Consider the following 18,142-nt stretch of genomic DNA (forward strand, 5'->3'; position numbering starts at 1 on the left):
CAGATCCTGACCAAGGAAAATCATGTTCTCCCTTTGTGCAGTAATCTACACCTGGATTTACTGCCTCTGTCCACAATAATATACATTATATAGACTAAATGTCCTCTAAAATTAACATTTATTTGCAACATAGTATAAAAAACTATTACATGATCAAAATCAAATTAATTTAAGCAAAAAAATGTCTCAGTTTTGAATGTCTGGGGTCGCCAGAAATTTATGGTGTTAAAATGGGGTCATGAGCCAAAAAAGGTTGGAAACCACTGTGTTAAGGTGACATCTGAGTTGAAGGAGACCAGAGAATCAGTGAGAGCTCTGATTCCTTTCCACAAACTCCTGGTGTCCACGCTTTTGAAGTGGTCTCCACATATTGTCTGTAAGAGTTCTTTGCCATTTTATGCCTTTCACCTATATAAGCAATATGCATTTGCTCATCAAATAGGTGTGATTCTTTTTTTTTTTTTTTTTTTTTTTAATTTTCCACAAATCAGAAAAATACACTGTCATCACTTTATTACTATAATATGAGAAATGCATACCAAATTTTGAAAAATCTGATACATTTCAGTGTGGAGTTACACTAGTTTCTTTCCTTGTAAACATCTATAATGATTTATAAACTACACCAAAAATGACACAGTGAGGTACAAAAACCAACAAATTTATTTAATGAGGCATGAGACAATAAAGTTAAAAGGTACTTTGTTGGCAAAGTACAGAAAAAATGCATTTCACATACCCTTAAACCAAAATGCCATGTTATAATGCCATAAGTGTGTACAGCGATATGTAAACTTTAATATAAGGTCAAAATTGATATATTTAAAGCTGACCATCTCAGGAGTGAATAACACAAAACCAAACCACATAAGCCTCTTCCACAGTTTTTAAATAGTTCCTCTGTTAAAGTGGAAACAAATACTTACAAACAAAAAGCACCTAGATGAACTTTACATTTTCATGCACTATTCTGGTTAAATATATCTTACTCAGATGCTTTATGCCTTCTTTCTTGTAAAAGGAAAGACAAAAATGATAAACATGATGATTTCCATCCTTGGTTGAGAAGTTATATCCTTAGGTCCTATGTAAATTTTTGTCTAATTTTTCAATAAAATGCAAAAAATGGCTCACAGCAGTTTCATAGTGAACCTGCTTGTCTCCATATAGTTTCCTGTGCCGCTGTTACTACTCGACATCGTACTTCGAGGAACATAGGCGATTGTGGCCGTGTGTTTTATTTGCCCTTTGCTTTTACTCCAGAAGAACATAAGAATGAAGCATAAGCTTACAGAGCAAAAAAATGAAAGAAAACCAATGGTTGCTGCTATCAATAATGTTTTCACATCAAATGGGAGTTTCTGGGTGTCCGTCTCATCTGGAGACACAGATGGTGAGGCAAACCAACTTTTTAGATGAAAATTATTTTTTGATGATGATGGAAATTCTCTGACGCGGAGGCTCACACGGAGGCTGTCATTTCCTGCCGCATTAGACGCCATACACAGATAAGTGCCGCTGTCTTGAGGCTGTGCGTAGCGAACCTCCAGCGAGCCATTGGAGAGGGTCCGTATTCTACCCATGGATGATAAAGGTCTTAGCTGTGGGTTCAGCCAAGTAACAGATGGCTGAGGGTCACCTTCTGCTTTGCAGTAAAACACCACTGTGTTCCCCTGCTCGACTGTCAGTGCTTGATGTTTGTGGTTTCTAACTCGAGGCTGACGACAAGTTAGAAGCCCTGAGAGCTCACCCCCGGAAAAGTCCAGAAAGCTCCAGCCCTGCAGCTGGACAGAGGTAGTGCAGATTGGCAGATTCCCACCAAAGTTTAGGTGCAGTTGCCTTTGCACCACCCACAGCAAACGGCAGTCACACGCTAATGGGTTGTTGTCCAGTCCCAGAGTTTTCAGGTTGTCTACTGAATGAAAGACTTCAGCCTCTAGGGTGGTGAGACGGTTCCGTGACACATTCAGAACTTTTAAATGAGACATACCTTTGAATGCTCCATGTTCAATTTGTAGCAGGGATGCTCCAAATACATGGAACTCCTGGAGTCGGAGCAAGTCCCCAAGCAGGTTCCTATGAATGTACGTTATAGGATTAAAAGAAAGGTCAAGGTATACAAGATACACAAGATGATACAAAGGGATGTATGGCACAGCACTGAGGTTGCAATGCCTAATAGATAAAGATGTAAGGTTTAGTCCAAAAAGGCTGTTTGTTGAGAGAGTCTCCAACCAGGGGCAATGAGATATGACTAATACTTTGAGACGCCCAAGATGACGGAAAGAGTAGTTTGGCAGCATGGTGAGGCCCGTCCGATGAAAATAGAGGCTCCTTAAATCACTGAGTGGTGTGAGTGCTTCCGTTGGCACAGCAGTGAGATTGGACCCATCAAGGTGCAACTGTTGTAAGCTGGTCAGGCCACTGAAAGCTTGACGGGAGATGAAAACCAAGTCATTCTCCACCGCTTTGAGAGACTGCAGGGCTGCCAAGTCACGAAATGTAAAATCTAGCAAAACTAGGATCTCATTGCTGCTAATATCCAGCATCTGCAGTTTTGGCAGTCCAGTAAATGCTCCTACAGGAATAATCTTAAGGTGATTGTGAGCAAGATGCAGAGATAGCAGACTGTGCAAGCCAAGAAAAGCTTCAACTTCAATGACGGCCAGAATGTTGTCACTTAAATCCAAATCCTGCAGATGTGTTAAAGCCTGGAACTGCTGATGCACAAGGATTTTGATTTTATTTTTGGTTAAGCTCAGTAACTTAGCATCTTGTGGAAGAGTGTCAGGCACTCTGCTGAGTTGGACATCAGAGCAGTTCACCTCCAGGAGCAACGGGTTGCAGAGGCAGGATGGCGGACACTGCCGCTGTGTTTCAATTGTTAATGCCACACCTGCTGCCAACAGGTAGAGAGCCCCCCAGTGGACAGTAATCACCTCAAACATCTGGTGGCCTGCCTGCATGTGTGCGAGAGGCAGCTGTGAAAAGAGGGACAGAGTCAGGAGAATTACTGATCTTTCTTCATGGTAAGGGCACATTTATGCTCTACACCAGGGGTGTCAAAATCTTTTTTTTTCGGGGGCCACATTCAGCCCAATTTAATCTGAAGTGGGCGGGACCAGTAAAATAATAGCATGATAGCCAATAACTAATGACAACTCCAAATTGTTTTAGTGAAAAAAAAAACATTCAGTTATGCCAATATTTGCATTTAAAAACTATCCAAACAAAATAGATGTGAATAACCTGAAAAAAATGGAATTTGTTAAGAAACATAAGTACAATTTTATCAATATTATGCCTCGACTCATCATTTATACACATGCATAATAGGTCAGATCTACAAAGGCACAAAACATTTAGTAACAGGCAGAATATTGTTAAAATTGCACTTCATTTTCTTTAGACATTTCAGGTTGTTCATATTTGTTCAAGTTATTCACATTTTAAAGGATAGTTTGTTAATGTAAACATTTTCATAATTGAATGTTTTTTGCACTAGATCAAAGAGAAAAAATTGGTGTTGTCATTATTTATAGGTTATTATGATATTATTTTTGAGGGTTGTTTTTTTTTTTTTTTGAACAATGAACAATTGAACAGCATATACATAATAGTATACATTAAAAAAAAAAGGATAGAAAATTTCACAATTCACAAAATATTTTACATTTCAAATATATAGAAACACATGTAAGTAAAAACATATTAAAAAAGAAAATTGCTTGAGGTATAAATAGAAATTATACAAATGAAAAAAATAAGATTATACTATTGCACTACTAGTGCAATACGGGTGCTGAACACACTACAATGACAATACCTCACAAAGGACATATACTTAACATAAGTCATAGTGTTCAGCCAGGGTCAAAGTGCAATATATACTTAGCTCTACTGTTTTTTTGTTTTTTTCTCGGTTGGTGACATGTCTGTTTTTATACTGTACATATATTTACACTTCCTTTCTTCTTTAAACTTTTGCACTACACATCACCAGAGAGTTGTCACTTACAATTTCATTGTACATATGTATAATGACAATAAAGGCATTCTATTCTATTCTATTCTATTCTATTCTATTCTATTCTATTCTATTCTATTCTATTCTATTCTATTCTATTTTTGAGTTTGATGCCCTAACTTGCACTTGGCCAATTCATCCTATGGGCCGCATTAGACCTTTTAGCGGGCCGGTTTTGGCCCCCGGGACGCATGTTTGACACCTGTGATCTATATTGAAGACGCAGATGGATACGGACGGACCGTTCTGTCCGTCCTCTGCATACATTCCATACATAATTCTGTCTGTTTTCTGGGAGCTTGTGGATCCGTACCCACACAGAGAATATGAAGCAGTATCACTGGGAACTGTGGAAGCAGGGTTGAGATTTGAAGAGAATAATTTCCATGAATAGCGGAATTTTCAAAGAGAGACAATGAGTTACTGAAAAACTACCAACATATTTATGACGACTACCCTTCTTAATATCAACATTATTTTCCACATTAGTAATACCTCCTCTGTTTTCACCATGTTTGTTATTATAGACTTTCTTCTTCTTCTTCTCAAAAAACTTTACTCTTGCTCATGGTATTTCACCAGTATGGTACTTAAGAGCGGCTTCTTCTGGTGGATTGAGAGAGAAATGCTCATTCCAGTGCATTGGATGCGTGGAAATATGAAGGCAGCAACGCTTGACAATGTTAAAAATGGATGTACTGATTTACGTACGTAAAGCGAGCATAAATGAGCCTTCAGGTGAATTGCATTATACTGGTGCCAGCATGTGAATCAGTTTTCTTAAACAAAATATAAATGCATTTTAAACTCAAGCTCAACACAAAACATTTCTCACCTCTTGAATAGTAAGAAGTAGGTTTTCATAACCAGAGAGATGCTAATGGAGATTCCCGTCTTGCAAATTCTGAAGAAACTGCAGGAGAGAAAGTACAGAAAGGGAGTTTATGATGACACTGACCCACATTTCATCTTGATTTACAGTATAGAATGGAAAGGTTTAGTAGACAGCAGAAAAAGCAGGCTGATGTTATTTTTAAATCAGAGCTTTGGAGATAATGTTCTTGTTGTCTTATCCATCTCACCTTTAACTGACACCAGTCTGTTATTTCTTAACATCTTGACAGTTGACACATGAGCTGTATTCATTCACTGATGAGCACTGAGTTACTGCACGAAGCCCTGAAACACTGGTAAATGAACCTGGAGACTATCAAACATGTTCACAAAAGCCAGAAATAATGTCCCATTTTTGCACAATAAAGTCAGACAATGGAATGATTAGAGAAGATTTTGCATAAGAAAAATTATGCAGAAATTACTACTGAACTGAGGATGAATCCCTCAAATGGGGCAGGTCTATTAAAAAAATAAGTATAAAGAATGGACCGCAGACAGTTCCAGTGTCCAGGATCCTTCCAAGGATTCAGTCCTGTCTTTGGACAGTTTTCAAGGATGCTCTTGTGAATCCTCAGTGCTGTTTGAGCGTCCACAATGTTCTGCTGAGGCTAAACAAAAAAATAACTAGAAAAGCACTCAGAGAGCGCAGACCTCTGCCAAGGCAGATCAGTGTCCCCCCCCCCCCCCCCCCCCCCATCACCACCAAAATTTAATTATTTGTTCCTTGTGCCATTATCAACATTTCCTGTTGATACATTTCCCTTTGTTTTCATCTTTGTCAATGTCAGATTGATACGAAAGCGATTTATTTCGCTCTAGCAATTTTCTCTGCTAGCACCATATGATATTTAAGGGTCCGTCACTTGTGTTCACTTGTGGTTTCCAGTCGTCTTCTGGTCCCCACTCTACCTGGAAACATGGAGACTAAAGTTGGGAGAAAGCAGCAGAGTCCTGTCTGTGATTTATTTGAATACAACGACAGAGAAGAAGAGAAAAGATATTAAAAAAAAAAACTAAAATTAACACTAAAACTAAAGTAAAACTAAGCATTTAGAAAAAAAATGAAAACTAATAAAAACTAGAAAAGCACTCAGAAAGCACAGACCTCCACCAAGGCAGATCAGAGCCCCCCCCCCCCCCCCCCCCCCCATCACCACCTCCTTGTGCCAGTATCAACATTTCCTGAAATTTTCATTCAAATCTGTCCATAACTTTTCGAGTCCGTAACTGTCCGTAACTTTTTGAGTTATCTTGCACTCAGACAGACTGAAAATAAAACCTCAACATAGACGAATAAATAGTAGCTTACTTCACAATTACAATCTGCACAGCCTGGGCAACAAAGTCCCCACCAACTTTTAACAAACCCAATACTTCAGATCATTCCATTGGTTAATTACTGCAGGGATTAATGAAGATTATTTAACTCAAACTAATGCACAAATTTGTAAAACAACCATGTTTAGAAGATGAGAAAGGTTTTCTGACATGGTTGTTTAAGAAAATGTTTGGTTGTGGAAAAGATTTAACTGTGTTTAGAAGGGTCAAATTATTGGCCTGCATCAAGCAAAGAAAACAACTTAAGGCTCATTTATGTTTGCTTTATGTTTGTTAATCAGTACGTCTGTTTCTAACGCTGTCTAGCATCACCGCCTTCATATTTCCACGCGTCCAGTGTATTGGAATGAGCATTTCTCAGCCAATCCACCAAAGGGCACCGCTCTTAAATAACATACTGGCTGAATACCATGAAGAAGGGTAAAGTTTTTTTGAGAAGAAGAAAGTCAGTAATAACAGACATGGAGACGACAGAGGAGGTATTACTAGTGTGGATACTAATGCTGATACTGAGAAGGGCAGTTGTCCCCTCTGTGACATAGAGCAGAAATGGGTTTACAGCAAGGTTCTAATAGTTTTGGATTTTTCATTATAGCTTAGTTTTATTTAGTTTGGACTTTTTTTCTGTAAGTCAGTTGGTTTTAATTCGTTTTTAGAGCAGGTTTGATAGTTTTTATTAGTTTTCTTTTTTTTTCTAAATGCTTAGTTTTAGTTTAGTTTTAGTTTTTTCATGTCTTTTATCTTCATCGCTGTCGTATTCAAAGAAATCCCATGCAGAACTTTCTCCCAACTTTAGTCTCCATGTTTCCAGGTAGAGTGGGGACCAGAAGACGACTGGAAACCACAAGTGAACATAAGTGACGGAGCAAAAAGTGTCATATGGTGCTGCTAGCTAAAATTGCTAGAGCGAAATAAATCAATTTTGTATCAATCCAACACTGACAAAGACAAAAACGAAGGGAATTTTATCAATAATTTTTATACATTTTAGTTAGCTTTGTAAACACACAATACAGTTTCAGTTAGTTCCTTTTTTTCTATTAATTATTGTTTTTATTTATTTGACGAAAATGTTTTTACAATTCTAGTTTCGTCATTTCGTTAGTTTTTGTTAACGATAATAACCTTGGTTTACAGTGTATAGACATTGATTATACTGGGAAGATTACCAAAGGAGACCAGTTCAACTTTTTCACAGAAAAATGCATGAGAAACTAACCAGTGGCATTATTTGTCAAAAATGGGAAAATGCAGGACATAATTTGTGGCTTCGGTGGAGGTCTGCTGTGTCTTCTGGTTTTCAGTGGGTTTATTTTCATGTTTGCCAGGCTGACACTGGAAATAGGAAACTGCTCTTACCTGGTCAAATCAAAGTTGAAATAATAACGTTTTGTTGTGGAGGCTGTGGCTCAGGAGGGACCACAGGTTGTCATTCAGTCCCTAACTCCCTGTCCACATGTCACACTGTGCTTAGGCTGCTAACCATGAGCTGCTCCAAGTCACTGGCTCGTTTTATGTGGTACTGTGGGTGTGAATGGATGAATGTGACACATTGTAAAAGCTATGAGTACCACCAAGGCCAAAAAGCATCATAAATGCAAAGTGTTGTGATTTAGAGACCATAAAGTTTCCTCTAAGCAGAGTAGATTCACTGTAAGCCCACACTGTGTATTTACTAAAATGCTTTAATTCCAATGTACTTAAATGATTTCAGTTTTATTCCATTACTATAAAATGTTCAGTATATTCTTCTAATTTGTAGACATAGTCGAAAGTTCGAAAAACTTTCAGTTGAGTTGATTTAAATCACTCAGTTTTAGTTCTGACCACACCTTTTTATCTGTGCATTGCATTGTGGGTATTGAGCCTATTTATTGTAAATGTGTTCTTTTTCTGTGCAGGGGTTCAGTGGGGTTGTGGTGGTAGTGTTAATTTGGACTGAATGTGTGGATGTCAGTGTTTATTGGCCTTTTTGTGTTTGTTTTTGTATTTTTCTAGAGCTGCACCATGAGTCAGAGCCACAGGAAGAAGTATCGACTTACTGTTCAGCTACAGTTGTTCTTGTACAATATAAATTTTAATGCAATGCAAAATTAGAAGCACTTTCTGTACTGGCAATCTAAACTGAGCTAACCTCCTGCCCAACATACATCCATGCTACATACATGTTACGCTGAATAATTATACAAAGCAATTTATACTGCAAAACGTTTTAATTTAAATCTACTTGGAATTGAGTCCAATGAACTGATGATATTGAGTCTATGATTACACAAAGCAATTGACAATGCAACAAATTTTAAGTTAAATGAACTTTGCATTTTGTGTGTTGGACTTAAAATAGCAATTCCATTCAAGTCAAGCATTTAAGTTTAACACACGCAAGTTTTCATCACTCATTATTGAATCTTTTTTTAAGGCAACCAGTTTCCTCAGATTTTTTAAGTAAACTCAACTTATCTGGTCTTACAGTGGATATAAGCACCATAAACCTCTAAACTACACTTTCAAACACTATTAAGTAAATCTGTGATCTCTATAAGACCAAGACAAATTAAAGTCACAGCTTATCTCTTCATATATAACAGTATTCCACCCACTTTGTCCATCCCTAGTCTCTGGCTTTTAAAAATAACTTCAATCCTTATTACTGTTCAGTGAAGTAAAGGAGGTTTTCTCAACGTCCGCACTTGTTGATTACTTGCATGGCAGCTCATGGTGAGTGTCTTTCATAAAAGCAGCAGCAACAGAAGAGTCTGGAGACCATGAAGGTGACTCATGTGACATGTGACTCATAGTTCCAGTGGCTTTACTTTAGGAAGTCTATTTTTACAGGCCGTTTATTTTCATTTGTTGCTTGACTGATACATTCACATTCAGTTAGGCAGATATTGTTTTTATCAGCCTGTGCAGTTTCCTGTCAGATGTACATGATATATGAAACTTTGACTTTTACTTCAAAAGAGCAAGACCTGTTTTCTCCGCCAGTATGATCATGGTTCATACACTGGATACTGTGAGAGCTACTTCCACATAGAGCAGGGCTGTCCAACTCATTTTAGTTCAGTTCCACATTCAGCCTAATATGATCTAAAGTGGGCCGGACCGGTAAAGTAATATAAATAATAGGATAAGAACTTATAAATAATGTCAACTCCAAAGTTTTTTTCTCTGGTTTTGAGTGAAAAGTCAAATTCTGTAATGAAAATGTTTACATCTACGAACTGTACTTGAACATAACATGAACAAATATGAACCTGAAAATTCTTAAGAAAAATCAGTGCAGTTTTAACAATATTATGCCTCAATTTATCATTTATACATGTGCATCACAACTTACAGATCACAGTGGATCTACAAATACACAAAACATTTAGAAAGAGGCAGAATAATGGTACAATTCCACATGCTCCTCTTAAGAAATTTCAGGTTATTCACATTTTTTGCAAAAGGCTAGTCTGTAAATGTAACTATTTTTGTGTAATTTTACTTTTTTTTTTTTTTTTTCCACTAAAACAAAGACAAAAATTTGTAGTTTTCATTATTTATATGTTATTATGATAGTATTTTACTGGTCTGACCCACTTGAGACTGAATTGACCTAAAATGATTCGAACATCCTTGATTGTTCATATCTTCAGTGTAATTTCTGCATTTCACAAATTCATCCCAGAGGCCAGATTAGACCCTTTGGTGGGCCGGATTTGGCCCCCAGGCCGCATCTTTGACACCTGAGATATAGAGGGTATGCATGTGACGTCAGCGCTAGTGGAAGTCACCGCGGTTCCGCCCACTGAGTGTCAGAAAGAGGGAGATGAGTGACAGCGCTCAGCATTCAGACCAGTACAGTAACTTTATGTTCTTTTTAAACCTGATCTGCACTAACATGTTTGAGTGTAAATCAATTGCTAATTGTTATAAGACTGTAATTAACAGTTTTCTTCAACAAAAAGATTTTTTTTTATATTATCTCCATGAAGTGAGTAAGAACTAGTATTAGAGTATGATAAAAGTTGAGGAAACAGCAGATTAGCTGCATCAAAAAGGCTTTTTTTTCATAGTTTTCACACAGTATATCAGTTTCTGATATTGCATTTTAACCCTTTCATGCATAAGTCACTCCAGTGGACAGTTCTTCTCCAGCTGTTCTCTTGTATATTAATGGGTTTAGTTGTTTTAGTTCCATATCAGCCAACACAGTGGACACTTACGCATCATCTCATATCCTGACATTCAGACCATTACTATAACTTTGCTGTTCTTGATAAACCTCATCTGCACTAACATGTTTGAGTGTAAATCAGTTGTTATTTGTTAGACAAGAAGGTTTTTTTTTTGCACATTATCTCGATGAAGTGAGGAATTAATAGCATTAGAATATGTTAAAATGTGAGAAGACATCAGATTAGCAGCATTAAACATGCTTTTATTTCATTGTTTTCATATCCCTCTCTGATATTGGGTTTTAAACACATGTTTCTGTACTTCAAAAATTAAATGCATGGATATTTTTGTAACTCCACAGAAAAAGTAAACTCGATCGCATTGTTTTTTTCATGTCTAAAGAGGAATAAAAACGCTCAGGAAAAAAAAACATCTTGACTAAGGTTCTCATATTTCATGCATCAAAGGGTTAATATTTTAAAATACTCAGTCTACTTTGTATTCACTTTGCTGCCATCACTTTTTCTTACTGTATTGAAACGTTTACTAAATGTACCAGTAGAGGGCAGCAAAAGCAACAATATATTTCATCTGTGAAACGTGTTTACAGTGATGCTGTCAATACATGTTAGGAGATTTGTTCTTGCTCTCGTCATTTCATCTCTTTATTTCTTACATGGAAATGAGAAGCAGACACAATAACCCAAGTGTGATTCTGTGTAATTACCTGGATATTCAGCTCATGAGCACATTCCCAGCAGAGCAATAGAATAGACTGTAGAGGTAGATAAATAAATAAATAACACGTCGAGGTGTGATGCCACCCTCGGCTGTGATGGCACTTGCACATTTGTCATGCTGAGGAATGCAACACTGACGAGCACGTGACTAAGGCCACAGAAAAACACTTTCTAAGCAGCACTATCTAGTATAGTCATCAAATTGTCTGCTTATCTGATGTGTACATACAGATTTTTAAGAGTCTTTTCTTGACCAGCTCTACATGTAAAGTGTCATGAGCAAGGTTCTAAAATTTTGGATTTTTCATCATAGTTTAGTTTTATTTAGTTCTGACTTTTTTTTTCTCTTATTCAGTTCGTTTTAATTCATTTTTAGATCAGGTTTGGTAGTTTTTATTGTTTTTGTTATTTTCTAAATGTTTAGTTTTAGTTTAATTTTAGTGTTTTTAATATCTTTTCTCTTCTTCTCTGTCGTTGTATTCAAATAAATCCCAGACAGGACTCTGCTGCTTTCTCCCAACTTTAGTCTCCATGTTTCCAGGTAGAGTGGGGACCAGAAGACGACTGGAAACCACAAGTGAACACAAGTGACGGACCCTTAAATATCATATGGTGCCAGCAGAGAAAATTGCTAGAGCAAAATAAATCAATTTCGTATCAATCTGACATTGACAAAGACAAAAACAAAGGGAATTTTATCCATAATTTTTCATCTCTTTTAGTTAGTTTTGTAAACACACAATACAGTTTCAGTTAGTTATCATTTTTTTCTTTTAATTCTAGTTTTTATTTATTTCAGTTAATGAAAATGTTTTTACAATTCTAGTTTTGGTCATTTCTTTAGTTGTCGTTAACGATAATAACTTTGGTCATGAGATAACCTTTGTTATGATTTGGCACTATATAAATAAAATTTAATTTGATTTGGTTTGATATAGCTGATATTTTAATTACTGTCTGTTACTGTTCGAATATCTTCACAGCATGATCTGGCCCAAGAGTCCTCCTTAAAAGTAGTATCTATACTGCATTTTTGGACCACAGGTCTGTTCAGACTATATTGATAGCCTCTATGACATTAACCCTTTCATGCATTAATTATGAGAACCTTAGTTAAGATGTTTTTTCTTGAGTGTTTTTATTCCTCCATTGGCATGAAAAAAAACAATGTGATCAAGTTTTTTTTTTCATGGAGTTACAAAAATGTCCATGCATTTCATTTTTGAAGTAAAGAAACGTGTTTAAAACCCAATATCAGAAAGTGATGTGAAAATAATGAAATAAAATCTGATGTTTTCTCATATTTTAACATATTATAATGCTAGTTATTACTCTTTTCATGGAGATAATATGCAAAAACAACACTTTTTTTTTTCTAACAAATAACAATTGATTTACACTCAAACATATTACTGCAGATCAGGTTTATCTAGAACAGCAAAGTTACAGTAATGGTATGAATTACAGTGTATGGGATGGTGCATAAGCGTCCACTGTGTTGGCTGATATGGAACTAAAACAACAAAACCCATGAATATACAAGAGAACAGCTGGAGAAGAACTGTCCACTGGAGTGACCAGTATGCATGAAAGGGTTAAGAAATTGTTTCAGAGAGCAGAGAGTGTGTTTTTTCATGCTTTACTAGGGCTGTGTATTGGCAAGAATCTGGTGATATGATACAAATTACAATGCTGGGATCACGATATATCATGATACTGTTAAAAAGGCAATTTTTTATTTGTTTCTGATGATTATTTCCTTGAACAACTGAATTACAGCCGAAATCTGCACAAATACTAAACACATTTTTATTTGATCCCAACAGGATCTAATGTTCTATCACAAAATGTTCCTGTGTTCAAACTGAAATTCTGTTTTCCAGACATTACAGTTTCAGATCCTGTTCAAATGTTCAGATTCTAGAACAGTATTTGAGTTCAATCCTGACAAAGGAACGGACATTATTTAATAAAACAGTGTTAAATAATAATAAATAAAATATAAACAAAAAAGACCACCAAAAAACATAAATGAACCTCCACAATATCTGCATTTGAATAAATACTTAAAAATATCCATACAGTACTTTTTAATATCGATACAGTATCATGAAATGAAATATTGCGATATATTGCAGAAACTATATTTTCTTACACCCATATCTATGCTTTACACCACTTTTCTGTGGATAAAATATATACAGTCATAACAGCTGTGATGAATTAAATAGCCACACTAGTGGATTGAAAATCCCTGTCCACAAATATGGACTAGCTGCAATGTACAAAAAACACATTTATATTTGTGAATTCCACCTTATGAAAAGCAAATTTCAGGATAAAAAAAATGGCTGATGGTTTTACTGCTGTCAAATAGTAGAGCTTAGTTAATTTTTCCAAAGTCAGAAAATGTGAGTGTGAAGCACAGAGCAGTTTTCTTACCATATCTCAGATGACGCTGCTCAGCAGAAGGTGAGTCTGGACACAGTTCCATGTATGGAGCTGAGGAATATGATATGTATGAGTGACGGCAAGGACAGCAGATCCCCACAGCTGTAGATAAAAGAGTCTGACTCCTGTTGAACTGTGATGAGAGTGCACAAGCTACAAAGAGAAAACTGTTCAAAGGTGACATGGCAGTCATGTACTGTGGCTCAACAACAGCGAGGACTCAGATTACAGAGGGAAATTACACAATTACAGTCATCTTCTGAAGAAAAAAAAAAAGCTAGAAGTACTTGGACTCACCATTCTGTCAGTCTGGAAGGTTTGTTACATATGGCTGGTCTATTTTCACAACAATAGAAGGTGATTTCCAAGTCTTTTCCTCTGAGGACTGAACTGTTTTTGGTCTGTCCGCTCCTGCTCAAACCTGCTCATATTCATCCAGACCAAACAAACACTGTGACAGCTCCTCAGCTCCCCATTCTGAAAGTGGACGATGCGTGTTGCTGCTGCAGCTCTGTTTCTCCCTGTTGCTACCCTGTCCTCATGGCAACAACAACAACCCGGCTGTGGTTTGCTCAGTGCAGCCTGAGGAGGGATTATATGCACTGCTCTGATGGACTGGGTCCAATAGGCTGCACTTGGATGACAGGAGGACGGCGCACAGGTCAGCCAAATACTGGGATTTAGGTGCAAACACCAGATGGGAATGATTTCAAGAACTAACACTTAGAAATAAAGGAATAGTAATGTGCTTAGTGGGCTGTCATTTGGAAATTTAACTGAAGACACAATAGATCTGTGGAGTTTTGTGTTTGTTTCACATTAGTGCCAGTCAAAGATTAGAGAGCTGTGAAATATCAAACCTACATTTGGAACTATGACATTCACTTTAACCCTTTCATGCATACTGGTCACTCCAGTGGACAGTTCTTCTACTGTTCTCTTGTATATTCATGGATTTTATTGTTTTGCTTCCATATCAGCTGTGCACCATCCCACACACTGACATTCAGACCATTACTGTAACTTTGCTGTTCTTGATAAACCTGATCTGCACTGACATGTTTGAGTGGAAATCAATTGCTTGTTATTGTTATTAGACTGTAGTTAATTGTTTTTCTTAAACAAAAAAGTTTTTTTTTTTTTTTGGCATATTATCTCCATAAAGTGAGTAATAACAAATATTAGAGTATGTTAAAATGTGACAAACATCAGATTAGCAGCATTCACTCAGTATATCAGTAAATACATGTTTCTTTGCTTCAAAAATTAAACACATGGTGTCCAGCTGAGTGGATATTTTTGCAACTCCATGAAAAAAAGATTCATAAATTTTTTTCAATTGCATTGTTTTTTTCAGGCCTAAAGAGGAATAAAAACACTCAGGAAAAAAAAAAAAACTTGTTCAGGGTCAAAACACGGTATTCAAAATCTCTCTGACGGGACATTTTAGATACAATTTGACCCACATTTTTACTTTTAAATTCATTTTTGCTTTAGCTGGACCATAAGGGATCAACCAAAACAAGGAGTTACTTTATACTGAAATAAATGTTGGAATGGCAAACAATTAAAGTTCACTCTCTGATTAGACATCACAGTGTTTTGACCCATTAAGGCTCTCATAATTCATGCATGAAAGGGTTAACAGTAAGGAAGAATAGACTTTATCTGACATTTGCACAGATACATAGCACTATAGGTACACTGGAATTCTTGTGCGTTTCCGAGTCAGAAAAAGAGTTAGAAAAAAAGGTAAAGATATGACAAAAAAGACAGATACAAAACATAAACACGGCTAAAAAACATTTTAAAAAAAGTTATTGCACATACAAGCACAGATACACATTTGTAAAATAGACTATCATAAAAAAGAGTAATAATAATAATAATAATAAGAGTACTGAGAGGTAACAAGTTATTGCACATTTGAATTAAAATTAAAAGTTAAAAGTACTGGGATGTAGTTAGCAGGTTATTGCACATTCAATTTAAGTAAGTATTAAACGGAAGTGCAATAAAGAAATAGGCCTTTTGTTTCATTGTATGTTTAATTTATAGATTTACAGAATGTGTTTTATCCCTGTGGATCCAAAATGGTGTATTTTGCACATGTTCCCTAAACAGTTTCAAGTAATTGGAAGATGAAGGAAACTTTTAAATTGTTGTTTATTACAAGCCAAACGAGTTATTTCTTTAAAATGGATAGATATTCAAGGACCCACAGCGAACCAAAGGATTAAAGAAATGTCTTCTTACCTGGCACTGGAAAAGCTGACGGACCTGGATAAAGGAAAGATCAAGATCTGGACACCTTTTTACAATTTTTATAGGACTTATCTGTATAGACAATTAAGTTCCAACACTGCTCCGAACCAAACACCTTTGAATCCCTTTTAAAAACTCATTTATTTAAGATTGCTTTTAATGTTTAATCTTAAAGTTTAATGTTTAACTGTTTTACATTCGTATACCTGCCTTTTGCACCTGCTTTTAATCTGTTTTTAATAGGTCTGGTTTCTGTTTTATCTGCTGCATGTAAAGTGTCTGAGTTGTATGAAAAGCGCTATACAAATAAAATGTATTATTATTATTATTATTATTATTATTATTATTATTATTATTATTATTACTATAAGTTGTGTCTGCCAAGTATGTTTTGTTGCACTGGGAGTGGGTGCTATTGTGTGGGTGGGGGGTGGGGGTGGTAGGGATTGTTTTGATGTGTTGTGTTTTTTTTGTTTTTTTTTGCTTGTTCTTATAAAACAATGAAAATGACAAGAAATATATTTATGAAAAAAAGTATTAAACCTAAACAAATGTACATTTTGATGATACAACACACTTAAAATGTTGGGACAAAAATAAGATGACGACTCGCTGCTCCTAACGTGTACTGTGTGCTAACCGCTAATTGCTAGGAACTGTGTGTATTAGTAAAATGCAGACAGAATTTCCCTACAAGGACAAGTAAAGTAAGGCTCATTCACTCAGTTAAACTTACTTTAAGTGGGTTGTTGAAGTGTATTCTTTATATTTTTGCTGCAGCACCAGTACATTGGTCTGTTGGCAGGTAAAACATTGACGTACACACCTGTTTGACATTCATTTCTAGAGGGTTACAGGGACGCTGGAGCCTTCACCAGATACTGAAGACAGGGTACCAGGTGAAGACCAGGGCTGTGTATTGGCAGGAATTTGGCGATACGATATAAATCACAATACAAAGATCATGATACGATATATTGCAATATATCACAATACTGTGAACAAGGCGATATTTTTTGTTTTATTTTTTAAAAGATTATTTCCTGGAAAAACTTACAGTTCAGCATTTGGATAAATAACATTTTAACATGTGGCTTTACCAGTACAAAAAAAACACACAAATAAATAAATAAATAAATAATGTTTTACAGACATTCCAGCTTAAGATTCTGCTTAAATGTTTGTATTCTATTGCGAAAAAAATACATAGATGGTGTTCAGTCCCTGAATCATCAGAACATTATTTTTGTGCATTCCCAATAAAAAAAACTAACATCTGCCTCTTTCAGACTGTAAAAAGTGCGTTTAGGATTCTTGAAATAACTGTTATCAATTTAAAAAAAACTACATGTATGACCTGTAATATCACAATAGTACTTTTATAGTGTACAAACAACAGAGCAAAATACCCATGTGAATATAGAAATAAAAGAACATGATAAACAAAAAAGAAACAAAAATGAATCTCCACCATGTCTGCATTTGAATAAATACTTAAAAATATCAATACAGTACTTTGTAATGTCGATACAGTATCATGAAGTCAAATATCGTGATATATTGTGGAACCGAAATTTTCTTACAACCCTGGTGAAGACAGGACATGGACATGTCATCCGCTCATCAGAAGGGATGACATATACAGACAAATAACCACTCACACCTACAGGACCGGCCAGTTCGACTGTTCTTCACACATACATCAAACCCAGGACCTTCTTCCTGTGAGGCGACAGAGCTGAACACTGTTCCACCATCCTGCACCTAATCACCTATGGCCCACAGTATGTTTGATGTTTCAGGTGCATGTTCAACATATCAAGGTTATTATGGTTAACGAAAACTAACAATATGAGGAAAACTACAATTGAAAAAACATTTTCATTAACTGAAATAAATAAAAACTATAATTAACCCTTTCATGCATAGTGGTCACTACAGTGGACAGCTATTCTACTGCTCTTCTCTTGTATATTCACGGGTTTTGCTGTTTTAGTTCCACACCAGCCAACACAGTGGACACTTATGCATCATGTAACTTTGCTGTTCTTGATAAACCTGATCTGCAGTAATACGGCTGAGTGTAAATCAATTGTTATTAGACTATAATGATCATTTTTTCTTTAACAAAATGGGTATTTTTTACATATTATCCCCATGAAGTGAGTAATAACTAGTATTAGAGTATGTTTAAATATGAGAAAACATCAGGTTAGTAGCATTAAAAGTGTGTTTATTTCATAGTTTTCACAGTATACCA

The 18,142-nt window shown here is 35.9% G+C and overlaps 2 protein-coding genes across 6 annotated transcripts in view; one reads left to right on the forward strand and one right to left on the reverse strand.

The window, feature by feature from the left end:
* Window positions 1-640: 640 nt before the first annotated feature.
* Window positions 641-14,191, reverse strand: LOC115428729 (leucine-rich repeat and immunoglobulin-like domain-containing nogo receptor-interacting protein 1). 5 transcript variants are annotated; one of them, XM_030147920.1, is made up of 4 exons: window positions 13,915-14,191; window positions 13,609-13,668; window positions 4,863-4,940; window positions 641-2,983 (listed from the first exon to the last, which is right to left on the reverse strand). In XM_030147920.1, exon 4 carries the CDS (start codon window positions 2,964-2,966, stop codon window positions 1,131-1,133), a length of 1,836 nt encoding a protein of 611 aa, XP_030003780.1. In that variant the 5' UTR covers window positions 2,967-2,983; window positions 4,863-4,940; window positions 13,609-13,668; window positions 13,915-14,191; the 3' UTR covers window positions 641-1,130. The 5 variants fall into 5 exon arrangements, with proteins under 5 accessions (XP_030003780.1, XP_030003778.1, XP_030003779.1 ...); XM_030147918.1 differs by having other exon boundaries at window positions 13,609-13,770; XM_030147919.1 differs by having other exon boundaries at window positions 13,609-13,784.
* The window catches only part of ctss1 (cathepsin S, ortholog 1), a 34,217-nt gene continuing 19,020 nt past the window's right edge, over window positions 2,946-18,142 (forward strand). Inside the window, exon 1 of the mRNA XM_030147923.1 lies at window positions 2,946-3,029. Coding sequence (XP_030003783.1) covers window positions 2,965-3,029 — 65 coding nt within the window. The 5' untranslated portion in view covers window positions 2,946-2,964. The remainder of the gene's footprint in view (window positions 3,030-18,142) is intronic.

This window comes from Sphaeramia orbicularis, chromosome 11, assembly GCF_902148855.1.
Source record: "Sphaeramia orbicularis chromosome 11, fSphaOr1.1, whole genome shotgun sequence".
NCBI classification, from domain to species: domain Eukaryota; kingdom Metazoa; phylum Chordata; class Actinopteri; order Kurtiformes; family Apogonidae; genus Sphaeramia; species Sphaeramia orbicularis.